We start from the raw sequence: 25,181 nt of genomic DNA, 5'->3' as shown, positions 1-25,181 counted from the left end.
TTCATTAAACTTATAAAAGAATTTGGACAAGAGACATCTGGGAAAAAAATAATCCATTAGATGAGAAACAGAAGAAAGGAAAAGAGCTAGGAAGGATAGTACTGTGTGCTGCATTGTTTATCCCAGGAAATAAGAAGCATGACAGAGGATTTTCAAGGAATTATTTTCTTTCATGCAGAAGGACAGAAGTATAAACTGGATCTTCAAAATAAAACAACTGTCCTACTGTCATCTGGGAGCTACTGAAAATTATGAGGTCAACAAACATTGTGACAGCACGCACACATCCACTGATGAACAGGAGATCTGAGCTACTCAGGCAGGCACATTCCCCATAACAGGAACAAAGCCAATTTGTTTATCATTGCTCTGATCAGTACTTGGATTTGCTGACTCGTAATATTATTTATCTTAAAGTTCTCATCTTCATGTTCAAATCCCTGCCTATCTCTGTAATTTTCTCCAGCCCTATCCCCGCCCCCTCCCTGCTGAGGTTTCTGTGCTTCTCTTATCCTGGCCTCCTGAGCATCCCTGATTTTAATCACTCCATCATTGCTGGCCATGCCATCGGTTGCTTGGGCCCTAAGCTATGGAACTCCCTACCTAAATCTCTCCATCTGTCTTTCCTCCTTTAAGATGCTCCTTAAAAACCAAATGCTTTGATCAAGCTTTTGGTCATACCTCCTGATGTGGCATAGTGTCAAATTTTGTCTGATAATGTTCCTGTGAAATGCCTTGGGATGTGTTACTATTTTAATAGCACTGTATAAATACAAGTTTTTGTTGCAGTAAGTTTACTGCAGTTTTTGGATCTGCCCCATGAATATTCTGTGCAAATTATTTTGTGGATAAACAAAATTTCGATTTGTCTGCTGCATATATATTTTGGAGTGGCTCCTCTCCGAAATATGTTCCTTAAAGAGGTTGCACAGGCACAGTTAGGCACATGATGGAGGGTCATTTTGTGTTTTGGGCTGGAAATCAAATGGTCAGATATACTGCTCAGTATTTAGTAAACATTAAATGAGATGAGCCACTGGTCCCATCATGGATTCCCCTGACCTGACCTCTTACATCACAGGGGAGGGATGATTTATCACATAGAAAACTCCATTAGATTTCTCTCTGATCCCTCAAAGGGGAAGGAAAATCTAATAAGATAATGTTTGGTTGGAAGTATTCCCTCATGTACAGAAGAAAGGGACAGACTGATGAAAATTTTGACTTAGTTTGTTTTTAAAGACCACCTTGTTGGAGGGTTACCATCTCTCCTGGATTGTTGTAGAATTAAAGTTTAATCTGCCAGACACTCCTGCGAACAAACCTTGGAGAAAATCATTGCAGTATTTTGTCTCCCACTTTGTTCCAGGCTCTGGCCAGATACCCGTCAAACAGCAGGGCTGCAATATGCCCAGGATACACAGGAGCACTGGCATGTGCACACTCAAATGGTAAATAGATGGACCATTCCGAGGAAAGGTCACTGCCCTGAAATGTTAACTTTGTATCTCTCTCCACAGATGCTGCCAAACCTGTTGAGTGTTTCCAGAGTTTACTGTTTTGATTTATGATAGAGTGGTTTCTGGAGCACAGAGCATTGTGAGTATTGTAGTCACCATTATTGTCTGATTGTAGCCAGACTTAACATACCAGGCAAGCAATGGCAGGAGGGTGTGGGAGGGGCAGTTGAAGGCATGAGAAGATCATGTGATGAAACCTCCCAGAATACTGCATAATCAGAGATGGTGGCCCCAGGTAAGTTTGATCAGCTTGGAAACCAATTCCTACGCAGATGTGTAGTTTCCCGGGATTCCACAGTCCCAAAGCAGCTGTCCAGCCAGTTTGAAGCCCAGACCCTCACTGCTTCCTGCTGAGACTCACTGATCTGAGGAAATCTCCCTACTGTCTTCAAGAAAACTTACATTAGCCAAAAAGACTATTTGTTTTCTTTTAAAGGGGATACTTTGGGTAAAAAATGCTTCCTTTAAAACTTTCCTTCTTTTACAAATTATTTAGTTGCCAATTCAAGAAACATTTACAATCAACCTTGTCCAGCTGAGTATCTGATCATCACTGTCTGCAGTTAGCTTTATTGAATTAATCACATTCTTAACCTAATATTTGCCCAGCTTTTCTATTGAGAGATAACTAGACTTCTAAAGGGCAATTAGGGTTGGGCAATAAATACTGGCCTAGCCAGGGAGGCCACATCCCATGAAAGAATAAAAAAAGACTTAACTGTTTTTTGCTGACAGTCTTTCCCTCATATCTATTACTGCTTGAGTCTTGTTCACTTTCTATTGTGCTATCTAGTTCAGTCCACAAATTGAACTAAATAATCTGTAATGATTTAAATTATTAATGCCTTAGGAATTCAAAGACCTGGATTATATTTGCACTTGATCTTCTTTTCACTAAAACCAACTTCAGCCTCTCGGTATAGTTCACTGCTAGAATGCCTGCTCTGAACTTGCTCTAAAATATCACACATGTGGCCTCATCCATGGTTAAAATGATCTGTTTCAACTTTGTAACACCCGAATGTTGATTCACCTCACTACTGACAGTTTGATAAAATAGGTCAATAGTCACAACTCAATTCATTTCCATTTCTATCTTTGCCAACTTTCTGAGGTAAATTTGGTTTCATGGTTTCTGGGCCGTACATTTATGACTGGTGTAAAATCCATCTGACGCTTGTTTAATCCATCCATTTATTTGTTCCAAATCTCTGAATGTTATTTAGCTTCATCACGTGAATAACTTTGCCCACATAACCTTGGTGTCATCAGCAAAATCTGTATTATTACAAGAAACACCCTTTATAAGATCTCAGTACGATGTGCCGTATTGAACTCCATATAGTAGGAAGAATTTTTGAGACTTTACAGAGGGTACAGCAGTTTCACTAGGATGCTGTCTGGTATGAGGAAATACAAATATTAAGAAAGATTTTAAAAATTGGGGCTTCTTTCATTAGAACAATGCAGACTACAATAAAATGTGATAGATGTATTTCAAATTATGAAAGAATGGGACAGGATAGATAGAAACAGCACTGTTCCAGTAAATAAAGGACCTTGAACAAGAAGCCATAGGTACAAGATTAAATTTAAGAGATTTAAAACAAAGAACGAGAGAAACATCTATACGCAGAAAGTTGTGAGGCTGCGGAATTCACTTCCAAGGTTAGCACAGTTAAGGCAGAAACTTTGTCAACATTCAAGATTAGATTGGATGGATATTTAGATGAAGTCACTTCCATCACAATAGTATGTTTCCATTCTCATCATCTATATTTAATATCAGACTATTTTAATTTTGGCTGAATTTTTCCCAGTAATTTCACAGCAGTCCAAAGAGGAGGACTGGGAAGAAGTAGGGAGGGGTAGGCAGGTTGATGGGGCAGGGAGGGAATGGACGGACAGTAAGGGGAAGACCCCATCGGAGGTCAAGAAGATTTTTCCAGGCCAGTCCCCAGTCAGCTGCTCTTCCATTTTGGAAGGAAAGCCACAGCTGGTCGGCAGGGAATGGGGGAGTGGTGGTGGGATGTGCTGAATAATCAGGGAGAAAAAGGTCCACCAGCAACAAGGAAAAGCTTTGGAGAGACAAGGTGAGTCAAAGAGGAGGGCATGAGGATGGATTTGGGTGTGTCCCACTCTGGAATGGTTAAAGTGCCATTGGACATGGAGGTGATATCATGTATCTCACAGCTCATTGATTTGTATTTATGCATAAATCCAATGGGAGATCGGCAGGAAATGGAGCTGCTACATTGTAATTGCTCCTCTCTGGTTAAAATCATCCCTTCCCCCAACCACAGAACTGATTGTAACAGTGTTATTTGTAATGTGCACAGCAAGTGTTGCAACTGAATTGACTAAAATCATGGCAGATTACCTGATGGACATGTTGTGTGTTGCCGTTCCTAAAGCTCTTCTGCCAAAAATAGAGAGGCTGTAACAAAGGGTTACAAGTGGGGAATCTCCATCACTTCTCACAGGCTGTAACACAACACAGAATGGGTCAGCATTACATGCAACTCATAACCTGTACACTTGAGAGCACAACTTAGACACAGAATCTTGCAACACTGCAGGCCATTCCCCTTCAAAAAGCATAACCCTGCAATTTTTTCCTTTTCAAGTATATAACCAAATTCTAAGTTGGTAACAAGAGGACACAGGTTGAAAATAATCGGCAAAAGAATCAGGGGTTAGTTGGGGAGAACTATTTCCATTAAGTGAGTTGGTACATTTAGAATGCATTGTCTGAAAAGATGGTGAAAACGTTCAATAATATCTTTCAAAAGGAAACTGGATGTATATTTGAAAGGGAGAAATTTGCAGGGCTGTGGGGAAAAGTGAAGGGGAGTGGGACAAATGGATAGCTCTTACAAAGGCAAAATACTGCAGTTGCTGGAAACATAAACTAAAAACAGAAAATGCTGGAATACTCAACAGATCAGACAGCATCTATGGAGAGAAACGGAGTTAACGTTTCAGGTTGTGATGAAGAGTTCTGATAAAGTGTCATTGTGACCTGAAATGTTAACTCTGTTTCTTTCTACAGATGCTGAGGATTTCCAGCATTTTCTGATTTTATTATAGCTCTTACAAAGAGCTGGTAGAAGCACGATGGACTCGGATCCAGGTCATAATAGCTCACTGCAATAGCAAAGAAATAAAAATAAAGTTCATACAAGTGGAAAAGGGTAAGTGGTAGGAAGAGAAATTAGGAATAAGAGGCCATTCAGCCCCTTGAGCCTGTTTGTTAATCTGATCTGCATCTTAACTCCATTCCTCTGACTTGGTTCCCTAACCCTTAATACCCTTGCCTAACAAAAATCTATCAATCTCAGTTTTGATATTTTCAACTGATCTTCAGCATTAAAAGCTTTTTTTTTGGGAGGAGTGGGTTGTGGATTTCCAGATTTCCACTATCCTTTGTGCCAAGAGGTGCTTTCTAGCATCACCCCTGAATAGCCAAGCTCTAATTTTAAGATTGCATCCATTCTGGATTTCTCCACCAGAGGATATAGTTTTTCTTGAGTTATCTTAAACACTTCAATTCGGTGACCTCTTAATCTTTTATACTCAGGAGAATACAACTCTAGTCTATGTGACCAGTCTTGATAATTTAGCCCTTTCAGCCCTGGTATCATTCAAATAAATCTATACAGCACCCCTATCAAAGCCAATATATCCACCCTGAGGTGCAGTACCAAGAATTGACCACAGTACTTGGATGGGGCCTGACCAGAGCTTTATATATGGAAGCATAACTTCTAACGTTTTGTATTCCATATAATGACTTTGAGACATTAACAGCAAAAAAATAAAAATAAAATTCATACAAGTGGAAGAGAGTCAGTGACAGCACCCTAGTAATTACAAGAATGAAAGCATCAGGAATTATTAAACAAACACAGAATTCCAAAATAAATATATTTTAAATCAAGATAAAAGCAAAATACTGCGGGTGCTGGAAATGTGAAATAAAAACAGAAAATGCTGGTAAAGCTCAGCAGGTCTGGCAGCATCTGTGGAGAGAGAAACAGAGTTAACGTTTCGAGTCCATATGAGTCTTCTTAAATGTTAACTGTTTCTCTCTCCACAGATGCTGCCAGACCTGCTGTGTTTTACCAGCATACTTTAAATCAAAACAGATTGTTGATGTCCTGGCTACATTAAGCAACACAAATAATCATCTGAGTTCTCTGCAGGCAGAATTTTGTGCTCAAGTGCCTGGAGTGGGACTTGAACCCAGAGGCAAGAGTGGTACCCACAGAGGGTCTTAAAGGAGGAGATGCAAGTGGAAGGATTCAGGGAGGGAATCGAGAGAATGCCCTATGCCCCACAGACACACAGATACAGTCCTGCCCCATTGAAAACATGTCTTCATTTAGTGGGCGAAGAGAGAGGTCTTTTTAAAAATCAGGCAGGAAACGTAATGCCTATAGGAAGCCTGCACCCCAAGACATTTCAGTGAAGTTCTGGAGTGGGGTTGGAGTCATAATTCAGCATTATCTTTAAAGAGAAAAATGTGCTAGCTTTGTGAGTGGGATTTCTAAATAAAAAATGGTTTAATAGGATGATAGCAGAATTGAGTGGTTAATAACTATCAGAATGAAGTGAACAGGCTGGGCTCTTTAATTTAGAAAAGGGAAGGCTGAGGGGTTTGACCTGGTAGAGGTTTTTAAAATTATGAAGGAGTTTGATAGAATGGACGTCGAGAATGTTTCCATTTGTGGGGGATATCCAAAGTTGGAGGCCATAAATATCAGATGGTCACTAATAAATCCAATAGGGAATTCAGGAGGAACTTCTTTACCCAGAAAGTGATGAGGATGTGGTACTCACTACCACATAAGGCAAATAGCATAGGGACATTTAAGAAGATAAAAACAAAAAAACTGCGGATGCTGGAAATCCAAAACAAAAACAAAATTACCTGGAAAAACTCAGCAGGTCTGGCAGCATCGGCGGAGAAGAAAAGAGTTGACGTTTTGAGTCCTCATGACCCTTCGACAGAACAGTTCTGTCGAAGGGTCATGAGGACTCGAAACGTCAACTCTTTTCTTCTCCGCCAATGCTGCCAGACCTGCTGAGTTTTTCCAGGTAATTCACATTTAAGAAGAGTCTAGATAAGTACATGAAGGGGAAGTAAATAGAAGGGTATGCCGAGGAAGTCACAGCACTGGCATAGACCAGTTGAGCTGAATGACTGTTTCTATGCTCTACATTCCATGTAAGACCATATGGAAGCAATAAGAAATGAACATGATGACTAGGAATGAGATTATGTGAGAGTGAATAAAGAAATATCATTTAATTGTACACCTTTGTCCTTTTACTGGTGCAGTGTTGAATCCACTCCAAATAAGCATTACAGAAGCTGGCTCTTGAGATTCCCTTGAGGCAATGGTCATAGTCTTCATCAATGTTCACATTAAAAACCCCTGGGTCCCTGTCGATGTAATTCCATGCTGTGCACGGATGCAGAGCTTCCTGTATGGATTCATTGCTTAACCAGTTTTCCAGTTTTGGAGAGCGAATCAAATAATATATTATGCTCTGCCGAGAAAAATTCATTAATACACAATCTCATCTCACTTATAACAGATGTGCTCATTTATACCAGCTGATCTCAGTACATACTTTTCATTAACAATGGTTCAAAGAAGACATTAAGGAATGACTTGAATGCTACTTTTTAACCATTGTTTAACACTGCAATTTAATACATCTCTTAAAACATTCATTTCAAGAAAGAAAATTGCTTTAGTCCACAGATACATAAGGGAAAGGGACTGCAAGTCAAAGGAGATGTTAGGAGAGGTATGTGGGCTTTTAAGGGAAGAGGGGCAATGGAGAGGGGCAGGGGGTTAGGGACTGAATTCAGAGTGCAGAGCTTTGGTAAAAATGTGGAAGTTTCTCAGTTCTTGTCCTGGCAGATTCCATTGCAGATCAGAGCAGAAGTAACTCCGATGCGAAGTAGCCAAGTGCTCAGGTGTACTGTGTTCATCAGCACATGAAGTTCATAAGATTCAACTGCTTCCAAATCATTTCAACAATTTATCAGAGGCCCCTCTGGTTTAGCTAACCCTGTCTTTTTTGAATAACCACCTGTGTCCTGAGTTTTTTTAGCACTGGTTGCTTGTTAATTTTGAGCTCATGCATCTGTTTGTTGCAACCATGTCCCATTCTGATTGCTGTCCTCCGTGTCATTTCTATCACAACCACACCCTGCAGCTATGATCACACTTGGCGCAAGTTAATTACTCCTGCTCTCTGGTTTCACAATAATGGTGTAAGCCATGGCTCAGTGGGTGTTTTCTCCTCCTGGTCAGATGGTCATGAGTTTAGACTCCACTCCAGAGACTTGAGCACAAAATCTAACTGAAATTGCAGTGCAGTACCAAGGGAGTGCCGTACTGTTGGAGGTGCCATCTTTCAGAAGGGAAATTAAAAGGGACTCCATCTGCCCTCTGGTTATTATCATATTGCTGTTTGTGGGATCTTGTGTGCAAAAGCGATTACATTAAAAAAAACTTCATTAGCTGTAAGGCACTTTTGGATGCCCTGAGGTTGTGAAAGGCACTATATCATTTCAAGTCATCGTTATTACTCACAGCACGAAATGGTTGGGAGAGTTTATGCCAGCAGCTAAACTCAGAGCCCTCTGATGACCAACATGCAAAAAACCTTAATTCATCTGTTGGCAGTTAACTTGTTGCTGTTGAACTTTACAGAGGGGCAAGTGTTTTAGATATGGCCAGGACCCAGGAGGTTTGCCTTTGAGAGCCTTTGCAGATTGACACAGAGCTCAACAATGCACCCTCCAAACCCGTGACCCCTACCACCTAGAAGGACAAGGGCAGTAGATGCATAGAAACACCATCACCTGCAAACTCCTCTCCAAGTCACACATCATCCTTGGAACTATATTGCTGTTCCTTCACTGCAGCTGAGTCAAAATACTGGAACTCCCTTCCTAACAGCACTGTGGGTGTTTTTGCAACACATGAACTGCAGCTGTTCAATAAGGCAGCTCACCATCATCTTCTCAAGGGCAATTAGTGATGTGCAATAAATGCTGGCCTAGCCAGCATTGCCCACATCCCTTGAACGAATTTAAAAAAAAAGTGGGGTATCTTGATGATCAGGCAGTGGTCTGACAGTCTGGCGTATAGAGAGGGAGTGTGTCCTGACAAGCAATCACCCAAAGGACTGGCTCTGAAATGGAAAGGAATTTAATTCCACTACTGTATGCCAATAACAAATTCAACTCCTAAAGAAAGAAGTTACCTGCATTTATTTCTCAAAGCTTGCTTACTGATGAAAGAGAGAACAGTTGATTGACATCCCCAAACTGGGGTCACAGCTGAATACCCCTGTATGGAAACCACAAGGATCCTAATGAAAAGGTATAATTAAATAAAATGTACCAAACGCTTCAGGATCAGCACTAAAAATAATATCCAACCTTGATTTCCAAATGCAGTCCCCACCACTCGTACCATTCCCCCTTAGCCCTAGCACCCTCTATATTGGGTAAATGGCTTTGACTTTTGGAATCACCTTTTGGAATCATCAACAGCAAAGGCACCGCTTAAACCATATTAAGGGGGCCGACAATTTCAGGAGTTAAGCAGGTTTGCACCTCCTTAAAGTGTGACGACCTGTCATTAGATCCTGTGACGTCTGCACTGTTGCTATTGCATGCTTCAATTGAGCTATTCCCCACATTTAAGGCTGCGTTTGCTGCCAACACGCTGCATGCGCAGTTGTTCCTCTTCACTCCGTGACATCATTGCTATTGACATAGATCAGAACTCCCCCAACCTCAGTATGATGCTTATATAGAGAAAAACAAGGCCACCCCTCTGGCTCATTTATCCTGTTAAATAACCATACAAATGGTCTGTAATCCCTTCACCTGTTTCCTATCAGACATCTTTCCATAATTAAAGCTGCCAAGTCAGGTGGAAGTAATGGGAGGCTTTAAATCTAGTGCTTTCGATACTTGAAGATCACATACCTTTACTCATTACAGCCTCGAAGTGCTTATAGCACTGAAATGTATAAATGAATGAAAGGCTATTCATATTCCTATGATAGTTCCCTTATAAAAACAAAAGAACTGCGGATGCTGGAAATCCAAAACAAAAACAGAATTACCTGGAAAAACTCAGCAGGTCTGGCAGCATCGGCGGAGAAGAAAAGAGTTGACGTTTCGAGTCCTCATGACCCTTCGACAGAACTTGCGTTCGAGTCCAAGAAAGAGTTGAAATAAGATTATTTCAACTCTCTTGGACTCGAACGCAAGTTCTGTCGAAGGGTCATGAGGACTCGAAACGTCAACTCTTTTCTTCTCCGCCGATGCTGCCAGACCTGCTGAGTTTTTCCAGGTAATTCTGTTTTTGTTATAGTTCCCTTATAATGTACAATACATTCCCTGCGCAGTGATTTTAACTTGCAAACATTCATTGTCGCCACAGAATAACTTGCAAACATTTTTTCTCACCGCCATAATGTGTGGCTTTACTTTCCAAGCATTTTTTAACTAGGCTGACATCATTAGTTTTCTGTGCATGTGCAACCCAGTGCACATGCGCAGATGTGTATTGGTGGCCATCTTTGCAGGCAACTTGTGTTGGCAGGAGACATGGTGCACATGTAATGCATTTCAAGGGAAAGCAACAAGTGTATCTCCCCTTCACTTCCTGTAATAAGGACTTTGACACACCACTGAACTTTTAATGACCAAGTGATCTTAATAAAATCAAGCCTTTTTAACACTTTCTCTCTCTCCCTGTCAAACTTCACAGAACAAGTTGTGAGAGCTCAATGTGGATTATTATTTAAGCTTTGCTCGTTTCACACCCAGTGAAATCTGCTGGGTTTTAAAAATTTTCAATTAAACTTCAATTGGCGTCAAAAGAAGAGCTGTAGAATAACATCACGGCCGCTGGCATATCAGAATTATATAAATGTAAAACTTCTCTTTTGCATCCTTGACACAAGTCAGTTCCTACGATGCTCCTTTTTGGGATCCCCTTTCTCTCTCTACAGCTTGTGGAACATAAGTAACTAGTTGGAGCTATAGGACAATTTACAAACCATAAAATCCCAATTTTAAATATTTAATAAGCCTGTTTAGTTATTGCTGTGTGAGGAACAGCATTAGGGTAGAGCGGGAAGTGAAGAGATGGAGGACGGAGCAGGCAAATTTAATTGACATCAGCTAGAAGTGATGGGAACTATTTTGGGAAAATGTACTGTGTTGGACATTAACAGTGCAGTGACAAGCCTACAGTTAGGGTTACCAACTCTATTCCTGGAGGTGTCATCACATGACCACCCAACTCCAACTGTCCAGGCCCCATGTGCCCCCGCCACCCCACACCTTGCCAGCGTTGGCCACCTGACATACCCACTCTCATAACACCCCGCCCTCTCTTGGCCAATCAGGAAGTGAACAGTCTCTTTGTTACCCAATTGGAAGATTCTTAACTGTCAGCCAAACAGCCTCCTTTTCCAGCTCCCATATTTTTATAACTGCCAAACAAAAGTGCGAAATGAATTTTTTTTTAAAAAGTAAATTTTTAAACATCCCAATGAATTTTGTTATGAGATCTGACTTACATTATCGGTGAGTGAGGGTTGGGAACTCCAACACCCGACAGGCCTTGGGAGTTTCGTGCATGCCAGACTGGGAGCAGGTGATGCAGGTGCAATCCAGTGTTTTGCAGTTCTCCGAGCTGAGGACAGACCCAGAATGCCTGAGCAAAAAGAAGATAGCGCGAGAAACAGGGTCATATGACCCAGGACTGGGACACCATATTCAGAGAAGAGGCCAGGCAGGGGACAAGGAGAGGGACCAGGGAGAGATCCCAAATGGGAGTCCCAAACAGGGGACAGGGAGAGAAGGAAAAAGACTCCCAGCCATAAAAGGGCTGTAATTGGCAGAGTTTAAGTAATGGGGGCTTTGGAGAAGCCGTGAAGATCTAAGAAGGCCAAGAAGATTAGTGACTCCATGCTGCAGGATACTGGGGAAAAGGTAACACTTTGGAGCAGTAGTGTTTTGCTCAGTGTGGCCAAAGAGCTTGTGAGTTGGTGCCGGAGTGCAGACTCAGGAATCCAGGGGAATGGAGTCTCAGGAGACGAGACTGAAACCCTGCAGTCGTTGAGGCAATCCAAGTTATGGGGGATTTTTGGGGAGAATTCCAAGGCTAGATCTTCGAAGGTGAAGACTGGAATCCCTCATGAGAGAGACAGAGTTTCAATGAGATTGATTGACTCACAGTGTTTACTGACGTCTGGGTGGGTTGCGGAGAAATCTGTGGGATCTGTCTTGGTCGCATTTGCAATTCAATGTGCAGTGTGGGTGTCAGACCACAGTTTGCCTGTTAATTCACATTTACCTCATATTAACCCTGAAGTATAATATAGGTATTGTATTATATATTGTTTTCTATAATGTATAGATATTGTATTGCAAATAGTTTTATTTTTTTAAACTTGGATGGTAAAGTTCATTATGTTTATTCAAAAACCATGGAATCTTCAGGCTTTATTCGCTTAGTAAATGTCTTGGATCTCAAACTTTTGTCTACTTTAACAAAAGTTATTGGTCCCTAACCAGATAGTACCAACAACTTGGGGGTCTGGTCAAAACAATTTACTCTTGGGTTTTGCTCACAACAGTACCCTGGAGTTAATCTTCAATTCCTGAGCCTTCAGGACAATCCGGGAGGTCTGGCAACACCACCAACAGTTGGTTTAGACTCAGTTGCCACAAGCAGATCCAGTGAACTTTAGCTAGGCCGCCAGGAGGGATTTCCCCACCAGCTAAATAAAATCTAACCCAAACCTATCTCCATCCCGCTTTCCTCTCCTCCCAGTTATTGACCAAAAAAGGCTTCAGTTAAAGCTGAGTTGCAGTCTGACTCTCACTGCCTTATTATAGCTGGCAGTTCTGACAGGCTGTAGGAGGAAGAGATCTAAAAAAAAATCCGTAGGAGGTGGAGGCAAAAAACCTATTTATGAAACAAAATAACATACTAGAAACTTACTGGTGTACTACTACCTTTACATAATAGGTGATAAGCATCTTTCTCAGGTCAAACATCTGCAGCATGCACGCTGCGTTGTTGTCACTAATGCTGTAGCCTTCCAGTACGTATTTAGATGATGTAACTTCCCAGGCCAGCCAGCGTTGCATAAAAGCTGTGTTAAATGACAACATGTGAGGCAAATGCCCTGGCTCGCAGCAACAGCAGCAGCCCTTGTCGTCCTCGATCCCCTCTGTTATCGCTTCAACCTCCCTCTGTTGGCAGTATGTACCTTAAAAAAAACCAAGACAAGCTAATTCACCTCAAAAATAATCAGTTATCAGGCCAAATATATGCACCACACAATTTATCCCAGGCAACATGTACAATACAATATATCCTGAATAATATAGACCCTAAAATATATACCGAATATATCCCATATAATTGATCCCAAATGTGCATTATACTATAGATCCAGTATAATATATACCATACAATATATACTCAACAACCTATAGAGTACAATATAATCTGTACAATATGTCCTGCGCAGTGTCCCACACAATGTATCCCACACAATATGCATTGTACAATATGTACCATAAAATACATCCAGTACAATATATCTCATGCAATACATACCATAAAATACACGTACAATCTAACTCGCATCAGGTTGCATCAGGTAAGGACCCACCCATTATGTACTGTGCATTATATACTCTACAGCAACAATAACAAATTTATTTAGTGCCTTTAACATAATAAAATGTCCCAAGGTGCTATTACAAAGAGCAATATAAAACAAAGTATGACAATATATTCCCTACAATTTATACCATACAAAAGGCACTGTAAAATATATCCTGTCCAATATGCACAGAATATATACCATACAATATGAATCATGCAATATGTAGTCTTTGATATACATTATGAACTTAAAAGAAAGAAAGACTTTTATAGTGCTTTTCACAACCACCAGACATCACAAAGCATTTTACAGCCAATGATGCTAGATCAATTGTACAGTAAATCTCCCACAAGTATATTGCACAATATATGTCATATAATATGCACTGTTCATATTTGGTATATTAACTGTCACAATGTAATTACAGAATATGGTCAACAGTGGAGCAAATTTCCTCTCAAAATCTATTGCAGTCTTATATATAAAAGGAACGATTGAATTGGTATAGCATCTTATCATCTCCTCAAAAAATCCCAAAATGCTTACATATTCAATAAATTACTTTTGAACCTGCAATCACTGGTATGTTGGCAAATGCAGAATCCAATCTGCACACAGCAATATCCCACAAACTGCAAATGAGATGAATGACCAGTTAAGCTGAGGTTAGTGGAGTGCACAAAATCCTCATGCCATTTGTTTGATAATGGTCTCTTAAAGTGTCATGTTTGCTCTCAAATGCTGACAGCTCCATTTAGTGCATATAACACAAACAGGAGTAAGGCATTTATCATCGCTGTCAGTCTTTTCCTGATCTTCTTGCAAACAGATGTCATTAAATAATTATCCCCATAGCCGTTGTCCTGGGTTACAGTGAGTATTTTCTTGTAATTCCTTATAAAGGGGATTTTTCTCCTTTTATATAATAGTTTCTACTCTAAATATTTATTGTATCATTGCATCCAGGTTGTTTTGAAAAAAAAGGTTTAATTCTGCATCAACAAAGCACTTCTGATGGCCTCCTGCTCTTTGCTCAATATCTAAGTTCCTAGGGATCTTGACACCGTGCCACCATGTGCAATTCCAATACTACTGTACTTGAATTCGCATCCACATTCTCACCAGTGTGTACAAATTTCAATGAAATCGGCAATCACAGTGAAAATAAAGAAGATTGGATTATTTGATTTATTTGTGTTGGTGCCTGCCCTAACGCTACAACTGAATAAAGTCATGGGGACATGGTTTGCCATTAATGTTTGCCGAAGCAGGTCAATCGTCATTTCCCCAATGAAGACTGGGGAGCATTCTCTCACGGGCAGCCCAATCCATAATGCTGGTTTTACACATCAGTGGCAAGTTTAAACTTGACCCCCAACATTTGGTGTCAAGACCTCCATCATCTAATTCTTTTATTGTACATGTGGGGCATTCAGCCAGAAATGTATAAGTAATTTGTCTAAAATTGTTAATTATGGATGCACTTAAATACTAACACATCCACAGTACCACACAAGTCTGATTTAGAATCATTCCAAAGAGCATTTGTATCTTTACATTCATTTTTTATTCTTCGTATTCTTGTAAGACTATGAATGTATAAGATAACAAATGTTCAGACAGCTAAAACCTAATAGTGGATAAAGACCATTCAGTGGAGGCACGAAATTAGAGCATTTCATCTTGCTCTGTGCAGCCTCAGTATCACACAAAAATATAATGTTATGTTTGAGCAATTGAACAGAAAGATAACTAAAACATGGAAACCAAGAATAAAATACAGCATCAAGAAGATTGAAAAAGCATCCACAGTTTATCTGTCAACTCAACAGCACTGAAATCATGTAATTTACCATTAAAATACAATGTGATAATTAAACCAAAGGCAAGACTGTCTCTGACAGTTTGAGGTTAGTAGCCATGACAAATCCCACGCTACTTATACAGATGTCTGCAGAATATTACCATAATTCAAAATATAGTCATCCGTAAACATAATCAGATGTTTATGTAAGGACATCATATGAATTGCGCTTAAAGCGTGCCTTTCATAACTTCAGAACATACTAAATCGCTTTATAGCCGATTTTGAATTCTAGTCACCATTGGAATGTAAGAAATGCTACAAACAATTTGTGCATAGCGAGGTCCCATAAACAACAATGAGATACATGACTAGATAATCTGCTATTTTTAGTGATGTTGGTTGAGAGATAAATATTGGCCATGACACAGGGGAGAATTCCCCAGGTCATCTTCAAAATAGTGCTGCTGGGGTCTTTTATGTCCACCTGAGAGGGTGGATGGGTCCTCAGTTTAATGTTAACTTGAAAGATAGCACCTCTGACAGCATTGTGCTCAAGACTCTGGAATGGGGCTTGAACCCATGATCTTCTGACTCAGAGGTGAGAGTGCTACCCACGGAGGTAAGACTGGCACATTACCCGTTTTGTATTCACATTATCTAGCGATAATGGTTGTTGACTAATCAAAACAATTGATCTCTATCAATTAGTCTACATCAAATCCAGGCATGAGATGAAAACATCCAATGATGGAGGGCTTTAGGAATCAAGTCACCTGTTCCTCCCAAGTCTGCTACACTTAACAACATGTCTCAAATTTCTCATATACTGTACTCTTTAATTTTACTGTAACTGATAGATCTTTTGGAGCTCACCTCTGAATTCAAGTCCCCTCAGCTGGAAAGTTACTAGGCCGTTGCCAACCTCGATCAACTGAACCAAGGCGTTGAGGTAATCCGAGGCCAGAATGAAGCAGTCGCCTGTGCTGTAGCTTCCCCAGCGACCCAGGATTAAATCACCACACAAGCTCTGCTGCAGCGAGCTCGTCAAGTGTTCATAGAAGATAGAGTTTAAGTTGTTATCATCGGCCCCTAGATGCATAAACACCAAACAGAACAAGGATTAATTTCAAGCCTGGTGTTTAAACAGAAGAATGTCACTGCAGAGTGTTGAGATGTAAACACTGTCCCTGACAGTTATTACTGGATGCGGTTTGTGAGAGCGTGATTCCCCCGCTCCAAGCATTGGCCAGTATAACCAAACAGCACAGATCCTGGAGGTGGCGAGACTCTGTTATATTTACAATTTTCAACAACCTTTCAGATTAAAACCTACATGAAATAATTACTCAATGTACAACACAGAAATAGGCCATTCAGCCCAGTTACTCCATGCCTGTGTTTATGCTGCACATGCGTCTTTGCCCATCTTACTTCATCTCATCCTATCAACAGATCTTTCTATTCCTTTCTCCTCATGTGCTTATCCAACTTCCCTTGAATGTATCTTTGTTATTCGCCTCAAACACCCCATGTTGAAGCAAATTCCATATTTCCATCACTCTCTGGGTAAAGAAGTTTCTCCTGAATTCCCTATTGTATTTATTAGTGACTATCCTATAATTATGGCCTCTAGTTTTGGTCTCCCCTACAGGCAGAAATATTTTCTCTATGTGTATTCTACCAGGTCCCCTCAGTCTTCTCTTTGCTAGAGAGAAGAGCTCTGGCCTGTTCAGAGTTTCCTCATTAGGATAACTTTTCAGTTCTGGTATCATCCTTGTAAATCCTTTCTTGCAGCTTCTCCAGTGCCTCTATATCCTTTTTACAAAATGGAGATTAAAACTGTGCACAATACTCAGTGTGGTCTGAACAAGATTTTATTCAAAACAAAAATAGAATTACCTGGAAAAACTCAGCAGGTCTGGCAGCATCAGCAGAGAAGAAAAGAGTCGGCGTTTCGAGTCCTCATGACCCTTCAACAGAACTTTTATTCAAGTTTAACATAATTTCTCTGCTTTTCAATTCTATCCATCTGGCAATGAATTCCAGGTGCTTAGTTTATTTATTTATTATCTTATTAAGGTGCATTGCTATTTTTAGTTATTTGTCTACCTGTAATCCCTGTTCAGCCTCAGCTGAAGTATGGGTGTCCAATTCTAGGCAACACACTTGGGCAGGATGTCAAGGCCTTGGACAGGGTACAAAGGAGTTTTATGATACCAGCAGTGAGGAATTTCAGTTATGTGAAGAGACTGGAAAAGCTGGAGTTGTTTTCCTTACAGCAGAGAAGGCTAAGGGGAGATTTAGTGGAGGTGTTCAAAATTATCAAAGATTTAGGTAGAATAGATAGGGAGAAACTGTTTCCACTGTCAGGAGGGTCACTAACGAGAGGGCACAGATTTAAAGTAATTGGCAGAAAATTCAACTCTGCAAGTTAACATGACCTGGAATGATCATCTCACTCCCTGAAAGGGAGTAGATTTGATAGTAACTTTTAAAAGGGAATTGAAAAAAAAATTTGTAAAGGATAAAACTGCAGGGCTATGGGAAATGAGCAGGAGAGTAGGGCTAATTGAACAGTTCGTTCAAAGAGCCAGCACAGGCACAATGGACGGAATGGCCTCCTTCTGTGCTGTATCATTAAACGGTGCAGCAGTTGGGCATTTTTGAGCTTAGGGCTGAGACACATTATTTGAGGAGAGCAGAGGGAGTTTTATCTGAAGTTTATCTGAGAGTGCGTGAGATTGACACTTTCTGAAACAGCATCTCTCACTTCAAGAAGCACAAAATTCACAGGAACATTTAATTCTTGTAATGATTATATTTTTAGGGGTTAGACAATCCTATCACAAAGTCTGCACATAGTCATGCTGCCAAGGGAAGCTAGCTCCAGTTGTACTAGCTCTTTTTACTTACCAGTATTTCTGTTTATCTGTGAATCCAGCCTTGTATTTGAATGATCCACCCGTTTGGTGCTGGAAAAAAAGCCATAAGCAATTGTGTAAACTTTGAAAATTACCAGTCAGCCTCTCATCTCATTGACCACTGAGTGCGATGACCAAGTGTGCAGGTGAAGAAGAGCTAGACCCAGGGTAACTAGTGTATACGGACAAAATTCAGGCCCATTTTCAAGCCACACATCTTGTCCTTTTCACATTCTTGTTTTAAATTCCCGCTTTCATACTTACAATGGGAACTCCCTCGCTAAACCCCTCATGCTGTAATTCGAACTTGGTGGTACACCTCCATTGGCAAGAGAGTGTAATTACAACGTGACAGTTTTACAAAGGGAATTGCCATTGTAAACATGAACACAGAAATTTATAAGGGAAATGGTTGGCGAGGATGTGCTTGAGATTTTGAATACATTACAGACGCACTGTTAAGCACAAACTTCCTTTCCAAGCTCTGTTTGTGGCTATCGTGCAGGTAAAGGGACTAAACACTGCAGATTATTGTAAATAATTTTAAGTGACACATTTCAAAACTGGTCACTGTCATGCAGGCAGTTTCTTTGTACAATTTTTCTTCCTTTTCCTTCTCTACTGGAGTTGTTGACTACTTGTTGTGGTACAATTTCTCTAGCCATTTCTCTAGTACCTCACATCAGAGGTCAATCTTCATGTGAACATTCCAAGGGTAGGCATATTTTTTGACCATGGGATGCATCACAGCCAAATCCAGCATTATTTCTCTCTAGATTCCACACAAATTTGTGCACCTGCAACAGGGATTGAAGAACAGCAGCTGGAAGTGTAAACCAAAGTGGATTTTCCTCCTTAACCTTCAGGCACTAAAATCACCCTTAGTCCCACAATCATCGTCTGGGTTCAGTTATCTCAACATAAACTGAGAACTGAACATGGGATTGGTACTTTATACATGTTGTATACATGTTGTAATGCACTGGAGGTTCACCATTTTAAATTTAAACAGGTTTCCCCTCCCTCCGTACAAAAAAAATACGACAAAATCTTTGGTCAAATTTCTAAAATAATTGAAGAATTGCAACATCAACAACACAATACCAACAAAGCACAATCAGAACTTTGTGGTAATACTTTGGTAATGGGAGCATATGGTGGAGCAAATAAGCAGAAATCGTTTTCACTGACAGGGGGTTTGATAGCCAGAGAACACAAATAAGGTAACTGGCAAAAAAGCCAGAGGGGAGATGGGCAGAACTTCTTTGTGTGGTGAGTTATGATAATCTGGAATGTGCTGCCTGAAAGGGTGGTGGAAGCACATTCAATAGTAACTTTCAAAATGGAAAAATCTGGACGGGTATGGGAGCAGGGTGGACCTAATTGGATAATTCTTTCAAAGAGCTGACACAGATACAATGGATTAATTGTCCTCCTTCAGAGCTGTAAGATTTTATGAATGAATGTGGATGGTCTTAAACAAGTTCTCCACCTCCATTCACAGTCTCCACTGCCCAGCTTACAGTTCTTAACTCCAACTTTAGAGTCTGAACAGAGAATTGGGCGAGGGGTGAAGATGCCTGAATGGTGCCAAGGGGCAGGTCAGAAGTTACAAACATTCAGCAAGATAAGAAAGCACGCTTCTCGCAATTGCTCCAAGCAATCAGATCCTTATCCTCAAAAGAATCCCCCTTACTTGTAATTCCTTTCCCAGAACTTTACTGGCCTAGCATAGGACATCATGAAAATGGCGCTGCCAAGGAATGGAGTAAGAGGAGTGGAAAAGAGTGAAGATATAAGAGCTTGGATGAAGAGCATAGCCGAATCTGAAACAATGTGGTTAAGGAATTGATTTCATAGTTCCTGTTGAAGTGATACAGATATTTAATCAATACATGCAAATGGATTTAATGATTGGGATACTGGTGACCGATACATTGTTGGATATACTGACTGCAAGTGGAAGCTTAAAATTTGGGTCTAAGGGGCTTTTAAAGGTCAGCCCATCGGAGTTTCTTTTGTACCATTCTATATCATAAACTGTTACCTCTCTGATCAAAATTAGAGCCTCTCCAGCAAAGTCATTCTGCCTCAAAGTCAGAAGGTTGTGAGTTCAAGCCCCACTCCTGACACTGAAGCACAAAATTCCAGGCACACACTCACTAATAGTACTGAAGGAATGCTACACTGTCCGAGGTACCATCTTTAAAATGTGACATTAAACCGAGGCTCCTCTCAGGTGGATGTACAATATCCCATGGCACTACTTTGAAGAATAGCAGGGGATTTCTCCCCAGTGTCCTGGCCAATATTTGTTCTTATTACTAAAATAATTATCCAATCGTTATCAGAGGGTAGTGAGTCTTTGGAACTTCATTCCTCAAAAGGCAGTGGAAGCAGAGTCTTTGAATGTTTTCAAGGCAGAGCTAGATAGATTCTTGATAAACAAGGGGGCCAAAGGTTATTTGAGGTTGGCGGGAGGTTACAGTCAGATCAGCCATGACCCTATTGAATGGCGGAGCAGGCTCGAAGGGCCGAGTGGTTTACTCCTGCTCCAAACTCATATGTTCGTACATTGCTGTTCGTGGAAGACTGCTTTGTGCAAATTGGCTGCTGCAGTTCCTGCCACGGTGACTACACCTTAAAAGTACTTTGGGCTATTCTGAAAATGTGAAAGCTGGGATATAAAAGTACGTTTTCTTGCCTTCAATATCTTCTCTTTCATGTCTATCACTTCTGGAGTCCTCCAAAGATCTATCCTTGACGTTCTCCCCTTTCTCATCCACATGCAGCCCCTCGGTGGCATAATCCAAAAATACACCAAGTTCCACACCCAGATCTATCTTTCACCATCTACCTTTGCCCCTCCACTGTCTCTGATTTGTCACACTGTCTGGCATACAGACTTGGAGAAGTCACAGTTTATTCCAATTAACTATTGGAAGATCAAAGCCATTGTCTTTAATCCCTAATACAAACTATGTATCCTTGTTACCAACTCCATCCCTCTCTCTGGCCAATATACCCAGTTGAATATGACTGTTCGCAATCTCAGCACACTATTTAATCCCCAGCCGAGCTCCTAACTCATAGCCACAAATTCCAAAGACCGTTTATTTCCCTTTCCATAATATCACTCATCTCCAAACCTGCCTCTGCCCATCTGGCGCTGAAGCCCTCATCCATACTTTTGTTACCTCTTGACTTGACTATTTCAATGCTCTCCTGGATAGGGCCTCCCATCTTCCAACACCCACAAACTTCAGTTCATCCAAACCTCTGCTGCCTGTAACCTAACATTCTCAGTCCTGTTCTTATTGCTTGCTTACCTAAGGTTTCAGTTTTAAAGATTATTCTATATTGCATCAATCTGCAGTATAGGTAAACTGTAGACAGTACACCGAATGACTTGCTGATTTATAAGACCAGGCATTTACACTGTGAAATGTACAACATAGTAGTCTGTTACGAAGGTGGGGCAATGTTCCTTTAAGGTAACAAAATTCTAAATGATCCATAAACAGAGTTTTAGTGCTTGAGAGTGCTGGTTGGGGAACTTGCTCATGGCTCCTAGCTAAGAAGCTCACAGCAGTTTAAGATTGACTTGCCTCTGTGATAAAATGGGACATCTGGAGTGTGATTGCAGGTTTATCACGGGATCGGGAAGTGCGTCATCGTATTAACAGATACCTCATTCCAACGTTAGCATGAGTTAGGTCAAGTGTAACCAAAAAAAACGGTTGAAGCTAATTAAAGTTTCTTTTTAAGAAGGAAAAAACCTACAAAATGTTGCACCTTAGTACATCTCTCAGCAATGTCCTGAAGTACTTAATGTACACTATTGAGAAGGGAGGTTACACAGCTAGGTCTCATGAATGGCAATGGGATGAATGATCAAATATTCTATATTTTAGCATATTGGTTTGCAGGGGCAATTGTAGGAACTGTAGGAACCCCCCTGTTCATCTTCAAACAGTGCCATGGGATTTTTAAGCACTAGAACAGCCAGACAGGGCTTCAATTTAACTTCTCATCTGAAAGATGGGACCTCCAAAAGTGCTCTTTCAGTACTGCCCCTCAAACATTACAGTGCTTCCCAAATATTGCCCCTCAGACAGATTAGTGCTCTCTCAGTACTTCCCCTTTGACATTGCAGCTCTAATTGCATAGGACCCCACAGTACTCCCCCTCCAACACTGCAGTGCTCCCTAGTAATGCCGTTCCCACAGTGCAGTGGCCCCTCAGTGTTGCGCCAGGAGTATCAGCCAAGATTATGTGCTCAAGTCTCTGGAATGAGATATGCACCGACAGCCTTCTAACTCAGGAAGGAGAGTGCTACCTATGGAACCAAACTGACAAGGGTCAACTTTTACATCAATTTTTATTGAGAAGCTGGCTACAAAACCAGAGCCCGTGGTGACTGTAATTGATCCACTGAAGTGAATTAAAAACGCAGAAATCTGTAGTGAAATCAATGCTTCACACCACAGTAACTTGGATGCAGGTGTGGGTGGGAGATTCTACAGTGTCCTACTCACGGGTGTTTCCTTGCTGTTTACGCCAGACTTCTGCCAAAGTTACATCGGAAGAATTGGGGCAGCTACCAGAAAATTCCTGGCCTATCTTGTGTGCACAAAGTTTGTTATTTTTTTAAAAATGAAATGACTCAATGAGGTGCTGAGTTCTCCAACTCACCCTTATGAAGGATTCCAAATGTTCATTTAAATCTCTAGCTTAAAGCACTCATAAGATTCCGGCTCCATTATATGTTCGGTTGTTGGATGCCCTGAAACTTAAACCTGCTCCTTTCTTACAGGAGCTGATCATTTCTACGTACAAATCTAAAGGGAAAAGATTCATGCGAAACTTCAAATGAGATTTTTTTTGATTTCCTTCATTATCTTTCATGCGTGTGTGTACGTGTCATTTAAAACATCTGTCTTATGTCAGAATTGTCATCATTAAGCAGAGTAAGTAATTCGAAGTTGGACAGAGTTATTTTTGGTGCTTAGTGTCAAATTCTGAAGAATCATTGGTCCAGAATTTGCTGTAGTGGGGCATCTCGTACTGTGTGCTGTTAGACTTGTACATGCACCCTTCAAGGCAGAATATTCTTTTGCCCTGTGTGTTGCTAGAAGTGAGAGCTGATAACAGCACAGCAAGAGGAGCAAGAAATCTGGAGTCTTAGTGACCAACAGAACCAACAGTCTATCTGTTTAAACAAGGAAATTGAAGGATTAAGAAAGAACCAGAGGCATAATAGAAAAGAAAATTGGGAGTATTAGAGTCAAGTCAGATACAGAAGAGAAATAAAACAGAGGGGAAAAAATTGGATCGAGAGTGAGAGAAAAAGAACAGAAAGGGTAAGGACAAAAGAAAAAAAATAACATTTACAGTTTTCTAAATCCCTAACAATAATTTAGCAGGAAAGAGACCCCAGAGCTTAATTTGTTTACTTATGAGCAGGGGTGGTCAAGTGGCATTGGAGCAACATAAATCTCATTAAAAAGTTACCTACACTGTTAAATACCAGGTAATTAATAAGAAAATATTGCAATTTCATGAAAATCACTGGGGTGTTGAGGGTGAGCTGACATTTTCGCAAAGCTAACAGCTGAGCTGCGCAAATTGCCAGGCACCTCATGGTGATTCACAGTCCACAATGTAACCTCTGCTTGTCACAAGCTTCTGGGCTATTCACACATTAATAGTGGCAAGTTCCATTAAACTTACCATCATTTCCCAGCTAAATGTGTGTCAATGTTTCATTTCCTACCAATTTTTAACGTTGCTGAAGTACTGATGACTGCAAAATCCCTACAAACTACATTTTAACACTCTGATAGCTGCAGGGCTTGTAAAGAGAAAGTGAATTGTATTCTTTGAACTGATGTAAACAGAGACACATAGCTTCTCTGACACTCAGTTTTCCTTGCGACAATCTTGCACCCATCTAGACACATTAACTCAGCTAAAATGATTCAAAAGGATACGAGGTACGGCAAAGGGCTGTGCAAAAGCATGAAAGGCCGAGCCCCACGCAATCTGCCAAGGGGCAATGTAGGTCAAAATAAACTGCAGCTTGTGCAGCAAGTCCCATAGCTGCACATGGAAAGAAAGAATATTCGTCAATATTGCATGACAATCACTGCAAGTCAACACCATTAAAAATAAATCTAATTTAAAATTAATTGCAGCAATTAATTAAACTACATTGTGCTCCCTGTTAATTTCCACATTGAAAAGTGACATTTAAAAATACTGTGAGGTGACACACAGAAAACCTACTGCCACTTCTTACGGTAAGGTATTTCAGCAGTTAAAAAACCAAAGTTCAATAACACAATTGAAAGAATCAAATCAAAATATTTAACACACAATTTGTGCAGCAGGTGAGATAGTCTAGTAGCTTATGCAATTTCTGTGATACAATATTCTGCAAACTGATATGCTTATCCATTTATTGTTATTTCACGGTTGGCAAACCAAATCCTTCAGCTTCCACTTGGTTTGAATTTCAATATTATGTTTTTTTAGGAAGCTTATACTAATTTGCAACTTGTGCGGTTTTATTTTAAAATCTTGCAATACTGCAATTTCATTGCGTGAACTAACTGGAGGCATAGGAACAATGTCCTATTGCTCTTTCTTAAAAAGTGGTGGCTCATTTAGTTGAGCAGATCTGTAATAATCTCCATATCACTAGTTTGCACAGTTTTACTGATGTCAATTTGCTACAGTTGATTCTGCAATGTGACTGGGGCTTAAATTATAACAGGTTGCACACACTTGGTTTATATTCCCTTGGCTTTAGAAAGTTGAAGGGTTATCTAATTGCGATCTTTAAAAAGATTAAGGAATTCGATGGGGTAGATAGGGATAAACAATTTCCTCCAATGCAGGAAATCAAGGAGGCATAATGTTAAAATTAGAGCCAGGACATTTAGGATTGAAATCAGGAAGCAGTTCTTTGAACAAATAATAGTGGAAAACTAGAACTCTCTCCCTCAAAAGGCTGTATATGCTAGGGGTCAATTTAATTTTTCAAGGCTGGTGCAATAGATTTTTATTGGGTAAGGATACCAAGGAATATGGACCAAAGACAGGTAAATAAAGTTGAGGTACAAATCAACTGTGATCTAATTGAATGGCAGAGCTGGCAGGAGGGGCTGAATGGCCTGCTCCTGTTCCTATGTT

General features: G+C 40.4%; 1 protein-coding gene across 1 annotated transcript in view; it reads right to left on the bottom strand.

Moving 5' to 3' along the window:
* pcnx2 (pecanex 2) overlaps window positions 1-25,181 on the bottom strand; it is a 215,934-nt gene that overhangs the window by 58,596 nt on the left and 132,157 nt on the right. The window contains exons 23-29 of the mRNA XM_041188107.1: window positions 23,978-24,086; window positions 19,681-19,810; window positions 17,977-18,035; window positions 15,937-16,152; window positions 12,595-12,851; window positions 6,843-7,076; window positions 3,901-4,004 (exon numbers count right to left, since the gene is read on the bottom strand). Of these exons, the coding sequence (XP_041044041.1) occupies window positions 3,901-4,004; window positions 6,843-7,076; window positions 12,595-12,851; window positions 15,937-16,152; window positions 17,977-18,035; window positions 19,681-19,810; window positions 23,978-24,086 (1,109 nt within the window). The remainder of the gene's footprint in view (window positions 1-3,900; window positions 4,005-6,842; window positions 7,077-12,594; window positions 12,852-15,936; window positions 16,153-17,976; window positions 18,036-19,680; window positions 19,811-23,977; window positions 24,087-25,181) is intronic.

This window comes from Carcharodon carcharias, chromosome 5 (assembly GCF_017639515.1).
Source record: "Carcharodon carcharias isolate sCarCar2 chromosome 5, sCarCar2.pri, whole genome shotgun sequence".
NCBI classification, from domain to species: domain Eukaryota; kingdom Metazoa; phylum Chordata; class Chondrichthyes; order Lamniformes; family Lamnidae; genus Carcharodon; species Carcharodon carcharias.
Note: the sequence above shows the minus strand (reverse complement) of the source record. Positions and strands in the feature narration are given on the sequence as shown.